The sequence below is a fragment of the Sphaerodactylus townsendi genome, linkage group LG13 (genome assembly GCF_021028975.2).
Source record: "Sphaerodactylus townsendi isolate TG3544 linkage group LG13, MPM_Stown_v2.3, whole genome shotgun sequence".
Lineage (NCBI taxonomy): Eukaryota > Metazoa > Chordata > Lepidosauria > Squamata > Sphaerodactylidae > Sphaerodactylus > Sphaerodactylus townsendi.
Genome location: NC_059437.1, coordinates 23,819,756 through 23,842,118, shown reverse-complemented (window position 1 = coordinate 23,842,118; position 22,363 = coordinate 23,819,756). Strand labels below are relative to the sequence as shown.

The 22,363-nt window shown below is 43.9% G+C and overlaps 1 protein-coding gene across 1 annotated transcript in view; it reads right to left on the bottom strand.

Annotated features, from left to right (window-relative positions):
• The window catches only part of NRK (Nik related kinase), a 139,101-nt gene that overhangs the window by 14,442 nt on the left and 102,296 nt on the right, over positions 1-22,363 (bottom strand). The window contains exons 16-26 of the mRNA XM_048514491.1: positions 21,690-21,815; positions 20,036-20,103; positions 19,155-19,270; positions 15,244-15,308; positions 12,896-13,026; positions 11,032-11,125; positions 8,608-8,787; positions 7,640-7,769; positions 6,194-6,352; positions 4,293-4,436; positions 1,545-1,679 (exon numbers count right to left, since the gene is read on the bottom strand). Coding sequence (XP_048370448.1) covers positions 1,545-1,679; positions 4,293-4,436; positions 6,194-6,352; positions 7,640-7,769; positions 8,608-8,787; positions 11,032-11,125; positions 12,896-13,026; positions 15,244-15,308; positions 19,155-19,270; positions 20,036-20,103; positions 21,690-21,815 — 1,348 coding nt within the window. The remainder of the gene's footprint in view (positions 1-1,544; positions 1,680-4,292; positions 4,437-6,193; positions 6,353-7,639; positions 7,770-8,607; positions 8,788-11,031; positions 11,126-12,895; positions 13,027-15,243; positions 15,309-19,154; positions 19,271-20,035; positions 20,104-21,689; positions 21,816-22,363) is intronic.

Sequence of the window (22,363 nt, the reverse complement as noted above, 5' to 3'; positions counted from 1 at the left end):
GCTAGTTATACAGGTTAAACATGAACTAAAATACTTTACAGAAATCAAAGGTATACAGCTGAATGTGTTGCATTCTAGTACATGGCTTGGGAGTGCCATAGCCTACAGCCTATTCACTTAATCAGTATCCTGGGATCAAAAAACAAAGACTCTTTTGGTGCCTTGGAGATGTATCAGACGTGTTGTGTAAGAAGCTTTTGACACAATAAATGTTGTATAGCCTATAAGGTATTGTAAGACTCTTGATTGTTTTGGTTGCAATAGACTAATACAGCTATAACTCTTTAATTTATTGCAGGATAGAATTCCTTGGACTCACTTCAACTTCTGTTGTAATAGATTAGGAGGAAAATTTAGAGGTTGAACCAGACAGTCATTGCCTAGTAAGCTAGCCATGTAACTATGTTAAGACTGATCAATTACAGCGATAATGTAAATGTAAATAATGGCAGAGCTTTCTTCAGATAGCAGTTCAGTGTTCCACCAAATACAGGCAGATGGTCTGCACCAATATATAGATCTAGCTGCAACACTGCAGAATATCTTGTTCATACAGAAGTCGACATATTTCTGAGCTAATAACCTTGAAACATGGACTGTGTAAACAAACTCTTAAAGAGTGCCTTCTCTCTTACATCCCACCACGATCTCCAAGCGCAACAGTATCATCTATATTACTTGCAGTAGTCACATCAGGGATGGTAAGAGAGAATGAGTGAACTTGGGAACATTATACAGGTGTTATGAATGGGACAAGTTAGAAAACAATTATAACATCACAGAATGAGATCACAAGTACCACAATTTGCAATACAAACAACATTTAGTCCAGAATTGGTCCTTTAACCCTTTCCCAACCGCTTTGAAGTGTATCAGAGTAGCAAGCTATGCTCGTAATGAAACAAATGCATGATCAGTTTTCCACATGGACAATTTAGTGCAAGTTTTCTTCAGGAATTCTGAGGTTTGAACCAGGAACCTTGGGACCTGAGGTTGTGATTGGCAAACAGTATGAAACCAGCATAGTATAGTGGATAGAGTACCCAACAAAGACTGGAGAAACTCACAATGCAAATCCTAAGGTGAGAGTCTCCATCTGAACCTCACTGAAATGAATGGGCTTAGACTGGAGTAACTCTCCTTGGGATTGCACTGTAGGTTGAAATTTCCATTCAAGCATGAAGCTTGGAGCCAGCCACTTTCAGTGTAATCTTCCTCATTCAGTCGTGTTGAGGAGAAAAAGGAGAAAATATGATGTAAATTACCCTGATCTCCTTGAAGAAAGAATGGAACAAAAATGACATAGCAAGGTAGACAGATAAGACCAGACATATTAAAGATACCTTCAACCCTTGCTTGATTGACAGAGCAGTATCTTCTGTCCAACTTCTATTAATTAATAAACGCCAAGCAGGACTAATCGTAACCCCAGGTGTGGATCGGGGTATGGCTCTCTATGGCACCAGACCTGTTTGACATTCTCTCAGACAATTCTGACATCACATATGGACCTTCTCTTGCCCTTCAGTGACAGAGACACTCACCAACTTTGTAGTGCACACAGCCTTCCAGATCACCCACTGGCACCCAGCCTTGCCGCTTCTCCACTTCAGGATCATTCCGCAAAATCTTGTTCCGCAACCAGGATAAATAATACACTCTTAGCTTATTTTTTTTGCCTAATGTTTGTTGGAACAGAAGCAGAAAAGGATTACTTATTTCTGTATTCAACAGAGGATAGCAGGCTGTACCTCAGTCTTGTATAAGGCTGAAGGAAGTGTGAAGAAGACTAGAATTTGTTTGTGGCATGAAGGCCATATGAAGTTGGAACACAGAGTCCAGCCACTGGCTCATCTAGTCCATTACTGACTGCTCTGAAAACAGCTTTCCAAGGTTTCTGGCAGAGGTCTTCCCTGCTATTTCACTGGAAATGTCAGAGCCTGAACCTAGAACTTCCCAAAAACACAGCCTGTACTCTGCTGCTGAGCTGCTGGCCTGGCACTACTCTTGAACCCACAGAGACTCTTGCGAAGCATTTATGCAAATCCATGGTGAAGACCTGACAGCTTGTTTACATGCATGCAGGAGCCAATGTGAACCACTTTGTGTTTGCTCTCAGAAATACTCCTAGTCCCATAAGGCTACGGTCAAATCCTATGAAGAAAACTTTCCAAGTGCAATGAACAGCACTATCATTCAGGCTGACATATAGCAGGGAGTATTTTTTTAAGTAACAGCTTTTCTTGCAACACCCTATAAAAAAGGTCTCCATCCCTTAAAAATAAAATCACTTCTCCCTTCATACCTAATAAGATTTAAAAATTATTTTGATTTTATATAGTTTAAAATGCTGCATTTTGAAAGTGCGCTTTTAGGTCTTCCTGTCAGTAAACATTCCTGTAACTAAAGGAAAGGACATATTTTTGCAAGGGAATTTCCCAGATCTTATGTTGAACCACTGGCTTGAATGGATTACTATGATTCTATACTGTCTGATGAAGAGTTCCATATGCTTGAAAGTCTGGATGCTTTAAAAAAAAACCTAATTGTGTCCTTACCAGGATCACTAGATGGCCTCAAAGGGCATAGTATTGATCCTGGTTTGTGAACCCAATGCTTCTAACGTGGAGTGCATCTTTACTTCATTTGTGCCGTTTTTGCTCCAACCTTTTAAGGAAATGGTATGCACCCTGTGGATTGCAGAGAGCCACATCTGCAATCACCATCAACCAAATAAGCCATATTTACTTCCATGCCTAGCGTGAGGCCTGCATCTGTGGGATGCTTGCAGCTTTCTGTTCCTCTACTGAAGCTATTTCAAGGTAGGAACCATCTGCCAGTCTCAGTTCCCACCAGGAAAGGGCCTTGCCCACCAATGCCACAATAGGGAATGGTGCTCAGAGGAATCACCAGGGACATGTCAAACAACCACATATGGGTCTTCAGCCCCCAAGCATCATGCTTTAAGGCAGGGGTGTCCTACTGTACCCCTCCAGATGTTCATCAATACAACCAGCAATTGGCCATGGGGGCAGGGGCTGATGGGAATTATAGTCCATAAACATCTGGAGGACCAGAGTTGGACACCCCTGCTTTAAGGGATCTGAGGACAGCAGCTGTTGTGTCATACCTCTGTGCCTTCAATCCCCCAACCTGAGCTTCTGGACACCTTGAGGTCCACCATGGGAGTCCTCTCCATGGGCTCCTATAGTTTTTGCCAATGGAGACAAGAACTTGCAGACCTTTTCTCCCTCCCTGCAACAGAGAGCCCCTGTTGGCTCTCCTGCCAGCTCTTGGCTATCTCGAGGTTCCTCTGCTATCTGTCAGGAACGTGCACTGCAAAAACGAATATTGTTCAGTTCAATCTGCTTCTGGTTTGACCTAAATCACTTCCATTTGGTCCTGGTGCTCCTCCTATGGATTCCCTGGAGTTCCACAGCATGTTTTAGTCAAAGGTATCACTGGACAGGTTTTGCATCCCTTACAGGATATTCAAGGCTAGAAAGGCATTTTTTTTAAACTCTCTTCTCCTCCAGAGCAACTTTAGAAGGTCAAAGTTGCTCTGGAGGAAAAGAGAGTTTATAAAAATGCCTTTGTAGCCTTTATAAATCCTGGATCTTTGTTGCAATGGCAACCATCTGTGTTCACCTCTTGCCTTGGAAGCTCTGCAAGATCTTCATCAGTCGACTGAGAGTTGATGGCCTCCTTCTTTATCCATCCATGATTCCAGGATTTATAAAGAAGGAGGCCATCAACTCTCAGTCGACTTATGAAGATTTTGCAGAGCTTCCAAGGCAAGAGGTGAACAGAGATGGTTGCCATTGCCTGCCTCTGTGTAGGTCTCCTATCGAAGTACTAACCAGCGTCAACATTGCTTAGTTTTTGAGATCTGACATGATTAGGCTAGCCTGGACGACCCAGGTCTGGCATGTACATGCCTGCCCCGTGTTTAAAGAGGAATCAAATGGCCCCTCTGTTGCTGAGAACAGCTTGCCAGAGTCAAGACCAGACCCTCTTTAAAGAAGCAAACATATAATGATTAACACTGTTAAGCACCAAAAACCAAATTTCAGCAAGTTTTAAGGATCTGGTGTGCTCTATAAATCTCACAAACCACTTTGCATACTAAGCAGGCAACGTGACACCCAGTCTCACATCAGCCTTGGGAAACGAGGAGGTAAGCACCTGAAAGAGCTGACAAGTTTTTTTTACAACCTAATTTACAGTCTAATTTTCTTTGTAATTGCTTCTGGTCCCACATTAGGTCAGATACTTTTAGACACTGAACAAACCTGAGATGGTAATTAGCACGTTGAGTCCTTCAAGCACATCCATCTGCTGAAACCGCCTCCTGGTTATCAGAGAGTAAACTCTTCCTTGTCCGCTGCGGTCCAGAAGCCACAGCCCATTCTCGGTCCCCACAAGTAGATTTACACCTGTTAGTGAGAGAATATAACTTACTTCAAACATCTCTAGCTCATGAATGCTAATACCTTAATTACTTCTGTTACCCTTTGCAGTGCTACAAGCCTCTGACTTGGTTTTGCTGCTACAGAATAATTCAGTTACTCCACTGGAATTGATATCCCTATGTGAGACCCACAGGAAAAAAAATACTGCAGATTGAGCTGTGCATGGTTTCAGCTCCTGCCCTTAACCGAAGCCCTGTTGGGAGTTTGAGGGTAGCTAATAAATCTCCACCCACTGGACAAAGCTAATCTGTAGCTAAATTTGCCACTACATTCTCCAAGGCAAAAATTTGGAACAAATATGGAGATTTCCTGTCGAAACGAAACATCTAAGGAGTTGTGAGGGAAGATAAACCAAAGCAAAATCCACTGCTTAGTGAACTCTCTTGGGAGGGGCCTGCATGTTCTTCACATCCCTCTCTAAGTTGTTTTCTGAATTCTCAATAATAAATCGCTTTGCCGTCAGATTGTTTTTGAGCCCCTGGAAGCGCCGATGGGTTGCAGATTTGAACTGACATCCAGCGGGCCAGGCTTCCATTTGGTTGCCATGTTTGATAAGGCTTCTTATCAGAGTGTTCTGGTGGAAATAATGAGATGGCAGAAAGTATCACACGGCATGAAAAAGAAATACAGTGAAGTACTAGCAATGGCCCGGTAAGAACATAGCGTTCTCCACCTCAGCACACATATCATTACAAGCTTTGCTATGCTGTTCTGTTCTTAATTTAAAATCTTGACGTCCTCCAAACATACATCAAATGAAACTCAGAGAGCTGTAAACTGTAAATCTACATTTCCTGGGATAATTTCTTCCTCGCATTTCATTCATTTATTTTGCTTCTCATTTAAGACTCCAACTGAGGCAGGAGAGTGTGGGTAAAATATTGTATCAGCTCCACAGGGTTCATCGCCTTGCTGCCTCGTTGTCAGGAAGATGGAAAATTAAAGCTGATGGGGAACTAAAGGCATCAATAATGAGGATGGGTTCTTAACATGCAGGTGGCACAGGCCACTGTTTTGGTGTACTGCTTTCCGGCTTAAGAATCCTAGCTCTGTCCATCATGGCTATAGACTTACCTATGATTTTACAGGGTTTAGATAAAGCAAGGCCCTTTCTTGAGCTCCTGGGGCACAGTAGCTGTGAGAATGAGCTGTGAGGCAGGTCACTAGTTTAAGTCCCACCTTTGGCCCAAACCACATGTTACATTTAACACGGGATAGCCACCAGGACTTGCATCCATAATGCCAACTGTGAGTTCCCCCTCAGTACTTAATTCTAAAGCACCAGAGGGGTCCAAGTCAGATCATGACAGCAGCATGGGGCTACAGAGCCCTTCCTTCCCTTATGCCAGGGTCCCAATCTGTATTGAGCTAATGCAGTGCTTTAGAATTGTCCTGAAAGGGGATTCACAGCTGGTTTATGGCTGCAAATTTCTGATGGCGACCGCATGTAAAACATAACACAGGCCTCATGCCATAAGCTCACTTAGCAGGCCACTGCCTCTCAGCCTCAGTTCTCCAACTGCAAGATAAAGATTATCATACTGGCCTACTTTATAGGGCCAGTACAAGGATAACTGCTCAGATAGGTGAAATGCTTTCAATATTAAAAATACAATACAAACATATGATTAATATGTTGTACTGGGGGATCACAGGGCGCCATAGCTTGATAAACCTCCATGACCATCTGCGGGGGTTTTTTCACCCCTCAGCTGACTTACCCCACAACGCAGAACATAAGATCTCCGAATTGAACTTCTTTTTGTATTTGCGGATTTCTGGGCTGTCGCTCTGTGGTCGGATATTGGTGGGATTCACATTGACGACAGAACCTTTCCTTGAGTTTTGCCTACTGGTGGGTTCTGGTGTGGCACTGGACTCTGGGAGAACAGGCAGGAAGATTATGAAACAATTGCTTGGTTTACCCCACAGCAGGACCCTGAGGCCATGCACAAAATCCAAAACACATGAATCTGCCTATCCTGGGTCAGAATGCTGGTCTATCAAGGACACCATGGCCTACTCAAGTTGTCAGTAGCTCTCTAGCATCTCAGGGTTTTGACACCACCTTGGTCCTCTGATAGCTGGAGATACTGGGGATTGAAATTGGGGCCTTCAGCCATAACTCCTCCCTTATTAAAAGTGTGTTGGTAAGAATGCCTGCCTCACTATATCTGAATTGCTCCTCCACTCCCTACTTTTAGAGGACTTTTGTGCCAGTACGATAACAAAAACAGCCTGACAGGTAGCTTCTTCTGAACACCCTTCTGTTGCTTCCGGGCCACCTTTTGCCTGAGATTCTTCAACTGGTGTGAATTGAGAGGCGAGGTCAAAGAGAATGAGAACGGGACAGAAAGAAACACGAACAGTTGGGATTTTTATACCCTGATTTTCTCTACTTTTAAAGAAAAGTGGCTGACAATAGCCTCCCTTCCTCTCCCCACAACAGACACTTTGTGAGGTAGGTGGGGCTGAGAGAGTTCTGAGAGAACTGTGACTAGCCCAAGGTCTCCCAGCAAGCTTCATGGGGAGGAGCAGGGAATCGAACCTGGTTCTCCAGATTAGAGTCCACCGCTCTTAACCACTACGCCTCACCATGCTGAAAGTGGGGAAAAGGTCATGGCTGTGCAGAGGGATAAGAGCACATGCAGTATGGAATACACAGAGATAAAGGCAGTATCAGTGGTACTGAAAAAGAAAAAAGTAGCTGAGAAGAGAGGGCATGAGAAAACATCTTGACTATGCTGACTCTATACTCAGTGGCAAGGGAAAGTACAGACGAGGCTTCACAGAGATAACACAGAATCCAAGAGCTGGCATAGGCCTACAAGGTTGTTAAGTCCAAATAAATTAAAACTTCACTTGTGTACCTGCAGTGTGGAAGCATTTCCAAAAAAGCAACACAACAGGAAACAATTTCAGCAGAAACTTTAAAAGCAGCATGAGGTAGAGTTTTATGTCGGTATACCATCCCCAGGAGAAATACTCATGTACCGTATAAATCAGACAAAGAAGCAGGGACTGCTTTGCTAAAACTTGGCTGAGGGAGACCAACTAAGTCCAACATTTAAGTTCTAAAAATCAACGGGCAATGAAAATAACAATTCTAAAGAATGCAACTCAACAGACTTGCAAAGTATGTTTGTGATTTGAGCAATCATGCTTACGAGAACTACAGTTTGATCCTGTTGGACTAGAGGGAGGTGAGATTTGGAGAAGCCTTGGGTCTATGAATGACGTAAATGATGAAACAGATGAGGAGCTATTTTTCGAGGAGGTGTTTTCAATGTTTGGTACCTATAAAGAAAAAAAAATGGAGAAGAAATTAAGGAACCCCTGCCCTGATTGCTTGAACTGAGAAGGTCCTATATCAACAGAATGTGGACCACTTTGCATTATACCTTCCCAGAAAAACCCTGCTATGAGAACTATACCACAACTTCACTAAAGCTTGTGTCCAATGCTTTTTACTTTTCTGCTTCCTGTGCCAAGATGTACCTAAAGTCTTTACCACTAGATTAGGGATTGGTATCTGACTAGACCCTAATGTAGCCTTTTGAGAGGCTATCCAGATGGCAACATAGAACTTAGAAGTGATATGGGAGGAAGCAGTAGCTGTGACCATGGGATTTCACAGCAGCCTGCTTCAGGGAGTAGTTCTTGAAGTATGGTCCACCCAATGGGCCCTTCTCTAGGAAGATGTCCAGTATATTTATCAAACTATATCTGTCCACTGATGGCCCAGTCTGTGGGGCAGGGCTCATGACCTCCTGTGTCCAGCTCTGTCCCAAATTACAATGCATTCTCTTTGAAGTCTAGAATATACTGGGAGCCTCTGAGAACAGAGACAACACCCTATCTACATTTTAATATGCTTAGACCACACCTTACTCCTGTTTCTTGGACATGATGGAGCATCACAAAATATTGGCACGTGTACATTATGATGTATTGAAAACAGCAGCATAGTAACACATCCTAAGCTGTACACACCATAGCAAGATATAGTTCTGTATTTAAGCTCATCTGCGGCAGAACTACTGGATTAAAACAATTGGCTCCTGTCCCGTGATAAACCAGAGAGTCAGAGGTATTATCAATACTTCAGTTATTGATAAATAGAGTAAAGCTTTACCTTCTTAGGAGCAGGTTTGTTCTGAAGACATTGACTGTTCTGAGCAAACTTTAGCTGGTTGACTGAACAGTCTGAAATTTGGCTTTGCTGCAAGAGATCCGGGAGAAGATAATTTTGGTTGCTCATGCTCCAGAACCCTTCGTGAGTACTACTGCCGCTAAGTTTTCCTGCAACATGGTCCTGCGCACAAAAACAAGTTTAAAAGTTAGTTTTGTAATGCAAGCAGATTCCTTCTCCTCCCTCCCTCCCTAGAACAAACCATGCCGATCACTTGCAGTAGCCCTTGTGGGCTCACAAATGCAGGCAAATATTTGAGGTTCAAATCTGTGTAGTGCATCAAGTTGATAAAAACCAGACGATGGCGAGAAAATGTCAGTGCATCAGGAAAAAACACAATGAAATAAAATGACATTGGGAATGGGCTTCTGGTGGATGACAACTGCTTTGAAGGACACCAGTAATGTGCTGTATTTATATAATAGTGTTCATCTTCCAAGCATTCTGAAAATGATACCTAATCTATTCTCCCAAATGTAGTGACAGACTGGGGGAAAAAGAAACAAAGCACCTTCAGAGCATAGCAGTGAAAGGTCTCTTCATCCCAAAGAAGTCAGGAAAAACCTCAATCTCAGAGACTCTACCTCCCTTCTGTGAGGGAGACGTGAAATCTCTTAAGATGTTCCATTGAGCAAAACCTCTGAATTCCTTCTCTCAGAGCAGTCACAATAGTAGCTGAAAAGAGCCAAGATTTCTTGGTAATGGCCTTGAGAATTTACGAGGACTCCCAGAAGAGTTCTTTTTGAGTCACTGAAAAAATAAATGTTAAAGCCCACTAATTTTTACAACTCTTATTAAATCAAGGAGCTTAAATCACTGAGTTAGTTTGCTGTTGAAACTGAATCCACTTTGGGGTTTTACTACTTGCTATTTTATATATATATATGGTTTTAAAGACTGCAGCTAGTTGAGCTGGTCCACATAACAATGTAATACCTTGTATCATTTTATTTATTCATTTAGGATTTTTCTATGCCACCTCTTCAGAGTTCTGCTCAAAAGGCTTACAATTAAAATAGCTGCAATATTAAAAACAAACCATTAAAAACAAGCCATTGGTCATAGGCAGCATAAAAGCTACCCATAAAACTAAAGCAGACCTATATTCTGTTTCATATAAAGATGATAGTTTGGTCAGTTCAAGTGCTGCGGTTGAGGGAGTTGTATGCTTTTGCATTAGAATATAGTCGCAAAGGAACATGAGAATTATCATTCATTTTTACACACTGCCTTTGCCAAAACCATTATTTTGTGCATTACTGAACATGGTACTTTGATACGAGCATTTATGCCAAAATGTATTTTGCCTTTCAAACAGGTGGGGAGAGCAGGGTTAGGTAGGCACTAGGACCCAGGAAGAGCATTCTACAACAAAGAAGGTCTGGCATATTTTGGTTATGTGGTAGAGGAATACACAATCTACTATCAGATTTATGTGGAACAGAGTTAAATCTACACCACGCTGAAGCATGCACAAATTGGGGACAATCCAGCCCAAATTTCCAGATGACCTCTCTCAGCAGTTTCACATATGTGTAGAAAAGCATGAGGAACAAAATCGAGCCTTGTGGGACTCCAAAAAACAAATTGAAATCTCTCTTTATTATGCATTACACTAGGGTTCTTCCATGCAAGCATCTATGCAATACATTTTAACTTTTTTTTTTTAACCAAAACAGGACCTTTCTAACTATACCTAAATTCCAACAGCAGCATGCAAAGGCAAACAACCATTTGTTAAAAGTGTTTCCCTCTCCAGGACAAGTGACCGAATGTGATTTCAGAGAAATGAAAGGAATAATGCTGATAGGAAACCTGGGCCCAGCTTCTTTCACATTTTCTCAGTGTCAGGAAAGGGAGGGGCAAACGTTGAATAAATAAATACATGCCATGAGTTCAAATCCCCAGTGCTTTGCTGTGGCTTTAGAGGGGTTCATCTAGCAGGCAGTTAATCTAGCTTCATAACCTTTAAGAATTCCCTCCCTTAATCTAATTACTCTAATTCCCACAAGCAGAAGGGATAAAGTGTCATTAATATGGAGATTAGTAGGTCTGTTTCAAAGTGTGAGTAATTAGAGAGATAGAATTGAAAGGTGCAGACAAGCATACAGAACACTGGCAATTCCTGTTTCATATCAGGGGCTATTGCCTCACACAAATTCTTTTTTTAAGCTAATGATAGCAACCTCTGAAAACCGTCATGGGATACAAGCCCACATCAAATAATACGCACCAAGCAGATTCATGTGCAGATGCTTGCAAAGTCACAGCTGTAGAGTCAAACACACAGCACTCGGATCTGCAAAACGAGTGCTCGGAAATTCTCCTGCTCTGCAGAGAGATGCTCACATTGAAGCTGTGGATTACCTTCTGTTCAGTTGCAGCGCTCTGGGGCTTCAGTTCGATCCCATCTGGAACTCTTGCCCTTGAGAAGCTGGTCACTCCGTTGCTGAGTGGTTGCCTAGTAACAAACAGCACTTAGTCAATTTTAAAAAAGCAAGGAAAGCCAAAAGAGGAACATACACAAAATACATTCCAAAACAAAGCAAAACCACTACACGGAGATGGAACAAGAATAATCAGCGGCCTTTCCCCATCCCCAGCAGCTTCAAGCTGATGAAGCAAGCGATGCTTTACTTTTAAAACTCAGGTACAAAAAGTAACCAGAGTTTTAAATGGTAATGCTAACTTGGTGCTATGAGCAGTGGACAGTGCCTTTATATGATTGCATGCCTCTGCGTTCAGTCAGAGGTAGTGGCTTGGAAAGAATCAAGCCCACAATGCCTTGCTTATGACACACTAAGCCCAGCCTTTTATTATTTATTTATTTTATTGGATTAATATCCCGCCCCATGTGTATTATGCGTATGTGTGATTCACAAGCGTTAATGCTGTTCCCATATTTTGCCACTTGAACTTGAGTAACTTTTGTACCCAACGTCATAAAGCAAAATACAAATTGCTTCTTATCTTGGGAGCAGGCAGAATTTGTTGCTGGGGGGTGGCGCTGAGGAGCCTCTGGGCTAGAAAGGAGGGGGTTCACATTCTATCCCTGTCCTCCTCTTCCCTACTGTCTGTTTACCAGATTCAAGAGGTGCAGGATATGTGTCCCTTTTTCTAACGCCTATGCAGGGTCATATCTACAGAAAATGGCATCCCGGGCAAGCACTGAAATTGCCCCTCCCCAAAATCCAACAGGTCTTCCCCCATCTTGGTAGACCAGCTCTCCCATGGCCATGTCTACCCATTGCTTTCAACTCTGGAGAGCTTGTCAACCCATTGGTTTCAATGGTGGGTAGACCAGCTCTCTAGACAGCTGGTCTACACACCATTAAGAAGAACTGGTAGACCTGGCTGCTATGGAGGTCAGAGCTACCAGTTCTTATTAGTGGCAGGTTCATCAGCTCTCTGAGTGGCAGTAGGAGGTGGAGGCTGGTAAGGTGCAGCCTGGAGGAGAATGTGCAGCGGCTTCCTACTTTGCAAAGGGGCAGTCAGGGCACCCCCAGGCAAGTAGCACCTGGGAGTCATGCCCTGGCTTGCCCCACCCTAAATACACCAATGCAATAGACAGCAATCCCATTAGAATTTTTCCCAAGGCCCAGTTTAAATACACGGGATTCTTGGTTAAATCCCAGTTCAGAATCCTGGCTCAAACAAACTGCAACTTGAAATGGATCTCAGAACAAAACAAATGTTGGTGAAGCAGGGAGATTTTCAATCAAAGTCCATGAGAGCAGGAGGAAAAAATGAGGGAAGGACACAACCATGCCTAAACACAACTTAACTACAGCTTCTCTTGACATCTGAATGCAGCCATATTCTCACTACCAAGTCTGATTCTGCTTACCCAAGGCCTAAAAATCACATGGCAATTGTGTTGATACTTTTGATAACCCTTTCTTGTCTTTACAGCTAACTGGAGTATTAGCAAGGATATTATAAAACCTTTCCTGGTATCGTATTGTACTTCTTTTTTGCAGCTACTGGAAGTCCTAAACTAACAGCACAGGAAGCCTTTAGTCAACAAGGCATCCTGGATCTGACATGATGTAAGAGCATCTTAAATCTCTCTTGGCAGGACATTTTACTCAAGAACAGACTCTTTCATACATCATCAGAAAAAAATACATGCCTGTCAATTTCCTTGTACAAAACTCATTTTCAGATACTAGGTTTTTCAACTCATCTGCAGATATTATATTGTTTGACGGGAAAGGGTTGGGGGACCAACCTCACTTGACTACAGACATGGCTGTCATCCTCTTCATCACTACTGCACACTTCATCACTGGAGGATGAATATTCTGCTGATTTCAGGAGCAAGTTGGTGCCATCTTTTCCCCTGGCCAAGAAGGGCGGGCTCTAAAAGAAGAGAGGAGTTGGCTGCTTTTTTGCTCACAAGAACACCAGATCAGAATAACAGAATCATAGAGTTGGAAGAGACCCCAAGGGCCATCAAGTCCAACCCCCTGCAATGCAGGAACACACAATCAAAGCACTCCTGATAGATGGCCATCTAGCCTCTCTTTAAAAACCTCCGAAGAAGGAGATTCCACATACCACATTCCACCGGACTCCACCATTTTACTTTTGAGCTGCCAAGAAACCATGACATTCACTTTAAATTGTGCTCTAGATAAGCTGAGAATAAGGCATTTGTGCTTTAATGTATCCAAATCAGGTGGTTCTCCAGGATCAGCATACTAAGAGTCAGGCGAGATGTGGAATAAAGAGATCGGTAAAGGAATTGCTTGAAACTTTTAAAAATTGGACATAGCAGTGGTTGGGAAACCTGATTCAGACTGGATTCCATGGCCCAGGAGGGAGGGTTTTTCTCCTCCCATGTCATTTTGCTGATCTCAGTCCATCCCCTGCCATGCCCCCGCCCTCCGCAGTTGCTATTTTTCCTACAGAAGAAAGCATGTCTTTTCCCCATGTGACAAATAGCAGATTCAGGGAAAGGCGGATGCGTCTGAGGTTGGTAAAATGGAAAGGGGTAAGCTCATGCTTTGGCAATGCCAAAGTCCCATTAAAACAGCCTCCTGCCGCTGCTATTTAAATTTTAAAAACCTGTGGGAAACCCATTCATTGACTGAGTCTGACCCAGTCACGAATAAAGTAAAGGGTGGGATTTGGAGTTTCTAGCATAGGAACACGCAGGAGTCTTCGATGCATGGACTGCTTCCTTCCCTGTAGCCTCTTCCTTCCAAATTCCTACCCCCCCTGCCCCCCACTAGATCCACTTTTGGTACTGAGCTCAGCTGGCAGGAAACTGACATCTGAGGACAGACAACAAGTGGAGGGGAACATCATCTCACACCTGGCGCTTGTGACTGAAGGTCACAACATGTTTTTGGCAAGTTGGGCTCGCAGCTACACAGCAGCTGCAGGGAATGTCATTTTAAACATTGACAGCAGTCTGATTCTGCTCAGAACTGTGCTGGTGGAAGAGGAGGGGCTTCTCCCCCCCCCCCATGCTGTTTTCCCAAGCCAAAATGGCTGTGGCAAGATATTTGCTCAATGTAGGAACTGCACATGCTTGGTTTTGTTGGGCTGAGTGCAGAGAGAAAGAATTGAGGGAGAGAGGCCGTAGGTAGAAGGGAGGGCAGGATGAACAGTGCATGGGACGTTTCCTCTTGTAGCAAGGTGAGACAGAGGGCAAGAGGAGGATAAACTCGCAGAAAGGATGAAGTGTTGCTGCTGTTGCCTTCACACCCACCTTCTCTGCTGCTATCCTCACCTTGTCCTCCTCCCAGTGTGCTGTGAAGAAGAGGAATTTGGATTTATATCCCAGCTTTCTCTCAAGCTCCTTTCCCGTCCTCTCCCCACAACAGACACCTTGTGAGGAAGGTGGGGCTGAGAGAGTCATGAATGAACTGTGATTAGCTCAAGGTCACCCAGCAGGAATGTAGGAGCGTGGAAACACATCTGGTTCACCAGATAAGCGTCGGCCACTCAGGTGGAGGAGTGGGGAACCAAACCTGGTTCTCCGGATTAGACTCCACCTGCTGTTAACCACTACACCACGCTGGGTCTCAAGTAGTAACTCCTATAAGTGAACCAGGCTGCTGTCCACCTTCCCTGCTCCTGCCACTTCTCCCTCATCCCTTTCTCTTGCCACCAAGCCCAAAGTAGACTGGAGCAGCAGCAGGGTCACAGAAAAGGGACATGGACTCAGATCAGGCAAGGGCTGCACTCTCCCCTCCTGGCTGCTGATCATGTTCAACAGATGCAGCCAGACAACTATGAAACTTACATTACACATTATCTGTTACATTACACAAGCAAAACATAGGTCTGTTAAGTTTTTCAGCTCCCAAGCTCGCGGGACAGCTCTCAGAAGCAACCACTTTCCAGCCTACTCTGCTTCACCAGGCGTGATCTATCGTTTTGTCACATGACACTTTACCTCTCCCGGAAATTAACTAAGCAGCATCTAACGCACACAAGACTATTTCTACCTCTTGCTCAGCAGTTCCAGGGATCTGAACTAATGACAAAAAACAACTCTCATGAGTAATAATAGTAATAAAAAGAGTTTCGGAAACTTAGAAATAGCAACAGGGGAATAAAACTTACTGAAATACGGCAGAGGCGAGATGCGAGCTCAGGCTTCGTATAGGGCTGGTGGTGGAGAGATGGACCTGAACATTCCAGAAAGAGATAGATTGTATAAATTTTAAAAAGATTTAAAAGAACAACTAGTCACAAAGCAATGGTGGACCTTCTTTGTCAATGCTGTGTATGCACAGAGAGAGAGAATGAAGGGGGGGGGGAGTGAGAGAGAGAGAGAGAGAGAGAGAGAGAAGAAATTATTTATTTATTTATTTATATTTATTTATTGTATTTGTATACCGCCCTCCCCGAAGGCTCAGGGCAGTTTCCAACAAAATAAAAAGTTAAAACATCATATATATAAATTAATTAAAATACATAAAATTAGACTAAAGATGGCTTCAGCTATTCTATTCCCCCTTTTACGAACCCACGGGAGGCCAGATGTTTGCTTTTTGTTGCAGTGTGAACCCTATGCTACAGTTGTATTCAGTGTGAACCCTATGCTACAGTTGTCGGGTTCCTGCAGACTGATTTGTAAGGAACCTAATTAGCATAAATCAAAAACATGAGAACTGTTTGTGTGTCTTCTTCCCTGCCACTAATATTTTCTGCCCGACTTGACAACGTGGGGACTTCCCCGGTAGTCAAGTCTGTGACCAGGCTGTCAGAAATTACAATTTATAATTTGTGCTAATTGTGTAACAAGGCCTCACCCAGAACTGCATCAAATCTCATTCATCTCACTTAAAAAGGCAACATATTACATTATTTTAAGACTACTTTGTTTATAGGCCTTTCTGCAAGCATGCATTCACATTTCCAGTAGCTACTGAACCCCCTGTGCTTTCCCCCACAGCCTGACTCAAGTTTGTCAAGGGATTCCTACAGTGCAACACTCTGATGAGCTAGACCTCATTATGTGAGTTAGTGTGGGAGTGTTGGAGTACTGCCCTCTTCATTCCCCTGATTTTGATGGTTATAAACGTCCCATTTATAAATTATTTTCAATCAGGGCTCAGGCTGCACCATGTTTCTGGTCTCCATGTGGAATTAACTAAACAATTTTGATGCCAGTATGACTAGTTTAATGAGGCCAAAGATCATTCTCTAACGGCAAGTGCTGTCAAGTGCTTGTCGGTAGGACAGTGAAATGGGCCCCCTTCAGAAGTGACAGTAAGTTGGTATAGATCAGTCCTGATTACTGGTAAGGAATAGGCCCAACGCTTCCCTTTTTCTTCTTCTTCAAAACCCCCACCTCAGCTTCAAAAGAGTCAGTTCTGGGAATAAATTTAAAACTCTGCTTATTAAAGTCCTTGTGTTTGTTGGAGAATGACCACAAATACTTTGTACCACATGTGCAATGGGAGGGGTTTTTTTGTGCCTCCCTGATTCACACTAGATCTTTTCTGTTTCCAGATATAGCCCAGAGGGAGAAGTGGCTTTACCTTTGCCCAACCCACAATGTTTTCATGTCCTCAAGTCACCCCACGGAGCTGGTATCGGCTCTGCTGTGATACTTAAGTTGTAGCCACAAAATGGCTTTTATAATGGAGCCCCCCTCCTTGTTTGTGACTGCTCAGTTAGCTGATAATTTATCCATGTCTGGATACATTTATATGGAAGAGATGTCTGACTAGCCATTAGCAACTTATTTGTGCTTCTCAGAAGGCTTAAAAGAACATAAGAACATAAGCAAGAGCCTGCTGGATCAGACCAGAGTCCATCTAGTCCAGCACTCTGCTACTCGCAGTGGCCCACCAGATGCCTTTGGGAGCTCACATGCAGGATATGAAAGCAATGGCCTTCTGCTGCTGCTGCTCCCAAGCACCTGGTCTGCTAAGGCATTTGCAATCTCAGATCAAGGAGGATCAAGATTGGTAGCCATAGATTGACTTCTCCTCCATAAATCTGTCCAAGCTCCTTTTAAAGCTATCCAGGTTAGTGGCCATCACCACCTCCTGTGACAGCATATTCCAAACACCAATCACTTGTCTTGCTTTACACCCTTGATTTGCAACCTAATCTTAATGGAAGCCATTATTGAAACTTGACCACAGGCTGATGGGTCAGTAACTCTGGCTCTGTCTAACAACTTACTCCTGAGCAAGCATAGGAAAAGGCAACCCTCATCCACATATGACACCTCGCCTCCTTATGATGCTCCCCAGTGCAGCAGGCCTTGGGCCAGTCACACATTCACAGCCCATCTTGCCTCACAGGTTTGTTGGGAAGAAACAATGGAGGACAGTAGAATGAATGATGTAAATCACTTTGGGTCCCCCTTGGGGAGAAAAGGGCAGGGTATAAATGAAGTAAATAAGTAGACAGACAGTAAACCTTATAAAGGAACTCTGTGGCGCAGAGGTAAGCTAAAGTACTCCAGTCAAAGCTCTGCTCACAACCTGAAATCAATCCCAAAGGAAGTCAGTTTCAGGTATCCGGCTCAAGGTTGACTCAGCCTTTCTTCCGAGACTGGAAAAAGTGGTACCCAGCTTGCTGGGGTAAAGTGTAGGTGAATGGGGAAGGCAATTGCAAACCACCCTGTGAACATAGACTGCCTACAAAACATCATGATGTGACCTCATTCCATGGATCAATAATGACCTGGTGCTTGCACAAGGGACTACCTTTACTTTCACCCCTAATAATAAATCTATATATAAAAAGCAAACTGTCCGTTTGTGAGTCGTGCTCTAACTCCGAAACCACTGGACGGATTGCTTTTAAATTTTCACTCAATGTGCCTTTCCAATGCGGGCAGGTTTTCAAATATCCACATTGCTGAAATTCAATACGTGAGCCAGGTAAAATGTCTTTTTCCTGGTGCACCAGGCCTGAAACTGGTTGTGCTTAACTGTCACCCTCAGAATGTTCATGCAGCATGTCTGTGGCCTGAGGGGTTGGTATGCCCTTACACTGTTCACGCAGATGGTCACAGATGAGCATTGAAAACAGTAAATAGGCAATACTGTTAGGTAATACAAGTGGAAATTAAACACATACATACTTTGCCATGTGAGACGTCATGTGGGGTTCCCCCGCCTCATACGCAGGTAACTTTCACTCTCTGTGCCTCACCCACTACTACCACACAACACACATACTCTCATACACATCCAGCTCATCCTCACACACCTCACTCTGCCCTCCCTCACATCCAACCACCACTTACCCACTTCCTTACTCATATTCACCACAGCTCTCTTTTACTAAAAGCGAGCTGGAGTTTGCCTTTTTCTTCTAAGAAAATCTGCGGGGTGGGGGCGAACCAACACTACTGGCTCCGCTTCTTTTGCCCGTGGTCCTTTACAAACCCAGGGAGCTGGCCTCGATCTGAGCGCCTCACCACCCTGCCTCTGCTGCCTGCCTGGGATAGCTTGCTTGCCCCAGTTCTACCTTACTCAAGCCAGGACTGTGCGTGTCAACCAGCTTCATAGACAGCGGGATTCGCACTCTGGACAGTTCCGTTGTGGAATGGAAAGGGTTACCTTATACTAAAAGAACAAGACATCACCATATACCGATGTGAATTGAAAAGGGAAAGTGGGATTCCATTCGACCACCCCAAAAGGCTATGCTGCAGATCATTGGACCTGCATGGACATCTGTGTGGGTTGTGGACTGTGATGAGAAGGACAATTGCCACAGCAATGCATGGCCGGGCCCCGCTAGTCTCCTATAAGAATATTGTACAAAGCTATGTTTGGCAGCATCACAACCAGTCAACAATTCATGGAGATTTTCTCATTAGCTGTAGCTTGACAAATAAAATAACATTTGCAGAAAATGGGTGTGCATGTGAGAGAAAGAGAGATTGTTAATGAACCATTGCTGGGATTTCCAAATTTGCCTTTTTATCCTTCACCCAAGGAATGGACACATTGCACAATTACAGCTTGCGCAGACAGATGGAAGCCTGACCCAAGAATTACCTGAAGCCGATTGCTTGTTCTGATGAGGAGTTGCTTCTCCTTGCCTGTTGCTACTGGTGCTGCTGCAATTGCTGTTTATTTTCACTGCATGTCCCCCCAGGGATGACTGCTGCATGCTGTCAACAAGAAAGACCAGAAACAGTAGATGACAGGTAGGGCACTCTTCATGGCACATTCCGTCCCAGGATTTGTAAGCCACTCCCCAAAAACAGCGCAACCAAGCCTCAGAATACCCTCAGGGAAGTAGATTAGATTAGATTTTTATTTAAGGTTGGTGTCAGGCCTAGCTGTAGGAGGGGGAGGTGTGTAAAGTTCCTTTCACTTTGGCAGGTGCTTGGCTATCTAACTGTCTGGCCTTGAGTGTCTACTGCTGGGATCGACCCCGAGTCTGGGTTACTCTTTGCTATACTGTTCTCATGTCGAGGTGGGGTAGTGTGGATCATATTATCAACTGATTGGCGCCTTTTTGCCAGAATTGTCTTTCTCCTTGTCTCCGAAGTCTACCAATAAACTCCTTGAACCATTCAAGTGTTTATTGGGTCCTGATCAATTCCCAATTGGCCATGCTGGCAGGAGCTGATGGGAATTGTAGTACATGAATATCTGAAGCACCATAGGTTGGCCACCCCTAGTTTATACCCTACCTTTCTCTCCAAAGGGGGACTCACATTGTTCTCTTCTTATCCATTTTATTATCACAACAACACTGCCAGGCAGGCTAGGCTAAGAGTGTCTGGCCCAAGGTCGCCCACAAGCTTCCATGGCAGAGTGGGGAATTTGAACCCGGGTCTCCGAAATTCTAATCCAACACTCCAACCAGTACACCCCACAGTCTCTCAACATACAAATGCTAATTTAAGAAGAACCTTCGAAGAGCTTACCTTGAAGGATAACTCTGATGGCCAAAGTGACCTCTGCCATAAAATTTTGAGATTGTTCTTTCTGGAACCTTAAAGATTTAAGTGGAAAAAAATAAAGATTGCTCTTCACTGCTCTTAAACACACACATACACACACATACAAAAAGCACAGTATTTTAACTCACAAACTTGTATACCCCCCCCCCCAATTTAGTCAAGGTACAAATGCAGCGCTGCAGCTCAACCAATACAAGAACAGATATTCTAAGAACAGCTATTTTGCAGCAGTGTTGATTTTTATAAGCAGCTGGAAAGTATTGAAGGGAAACTGGATCTTAAATTGTGTCTTCCAGCAGCCAAGCTCTGATGTCTTACTTCCTGTGCCAGAAAGCCCTTGGTATAAACTGCATGGCTGGCTGGCTGACAGAGACCTGGGCCTCAAAAGTGCAATCTCAGCCGCAGTACCAACTCTGTCTGAACACCCAGTCATCTGAGCTCTGCAGGTCCACCAGACCCGACAAAGCTCCAAGATCAGAATGTCTTCATCCCAAGCAGCTTCTCTCTGGGGAGGGGGCTTAGCCCAATTCCTGTTTTGGACTTGACCCTTACCTGGCTTAATCATGCCTCTGGCTCCATGCATACAGATTGCTGCTTCAGTCTTGATCCCTGCCTACTTTCTCCTCCTGGCACCAGTGGATTGATAATTCTTGGTGCCAGAACCCAGCCGCTGGAAACGGAACTGAGGCTTTGCTTCAGCTAGCAGAAGGACTGAGTTCAGAGACTAACTCAGCACCCAGAAGAAACAGAATGGTTTCCATGGCTCTGAATTACAACTGAACTGCCAGCAAGAATAAAAGCTTCACCTCATGGGAACTTATATCCGCTCTGGGTACACCCCGCAACCAGACAACACAAACTCAGAGTTTGGAAACAGACAGAGAGAGTTCAGCATCCTGAAACTTTTGGCTTTCAGTTCTTGTAATACATTAAGTATCTCATCTCAAGACAACAAAACGTGGCTGGAAAATACATGGATAATGGCCATCTCATAGCTTTTCCAGGGGTAGAGTCCACCTCGGCTATCGTTTCAGATGTCAGAACTACATGAATTTCCATCAGCCACTTGGCCATGCATGGCCAATTAGGGCTGATGGTGAATTGTAGTTCCTGATAACATCTGAGAGTCAGAGGGTCTTCCCTACCCCTGTCATAGGCGCTTCCAACGGCCAATGAGTGGGACCTCAGTGCATCATAACAAACGTGCAGATAACAAATGATACAAAATAGGCAAATCCATGTACATTTTCTCAGGTGTCATCATTTACCCAAACTGCACAATCTTTTTCTAGACAGCCTTTGCATAGCCCTGGTTCACATCATACTGCACCCCCACCTACTCCTTTTTTTTTGCTGTCAAGTCACAGCTGACTTATGACATTGGTATGGGGTTTTCAAGGCAAGATATGCTCAGAGGTGGTTTGCCAATGCCTGCCTATGTGTCATGATCCTAGACTTCCTTAGTGATCTCCCAACCAAGTACTGATCACGGACGACCCTGCTTAGCTTCTGTGATCAGACAAGATTGGGCTAGCCTGGGCAACCCAGGTCAGGGCACCCCACCCATCGCCTACCACAATTTCCCAGTGATGTATTTATGCAGAGAACGTTCCAAGACCTTTGGAGGCTGCTCTTCAAGCTGACAAACATTCCAGAACACATCATCTTGACTAGAGCTGAGAGGTGTGGTGGCCACATCTGACAGTGAACTGCACATCTCTCGACTGGCCCGTAGGTTTTCATTCTGCAATTAAATAAAGGAGACATCAAATGTGGTATTATTAGGGCTGTCGTTTAATTGAAGTCATTTTAGTTGGTTAACCAGTTGATGGCACTCTTATAAACTGAACAAATAATCATCTGACACAATTCTAAAGAAACAATAGTTCTAAGGGAGGACTCACCAACCTTTTCTTTAATGACAGCTATTTCTGAATAATGAGAAACATCCTAAGCTACCCACACCCCCAGCAAGTCTTGTTCTAGCCTAGAAGCAGGACGTGGAGCAGGAAAAACACCAGACACGAAGCGATCAGCTCATCAGCAGAGAGGAAACACCATATGCAATAAAAGTTTTGTTTTAATTAAGGGTCTAAAGCAGATCTTTATATGATATTTTATGGGGTGCTCTAGCTACAATGCAGCATCTACCAGAAGCTCACAACCAACTTTTTGGGGACCCCTCTTCTAAAGAAACAGAAGTATCCGATTTTGGGTACTTTACCCATCTGCCAGAGGAATCAACTTCACAGAATTAGCATTCCCCCTCACAAGAAAGAATGCCTCTTCTAA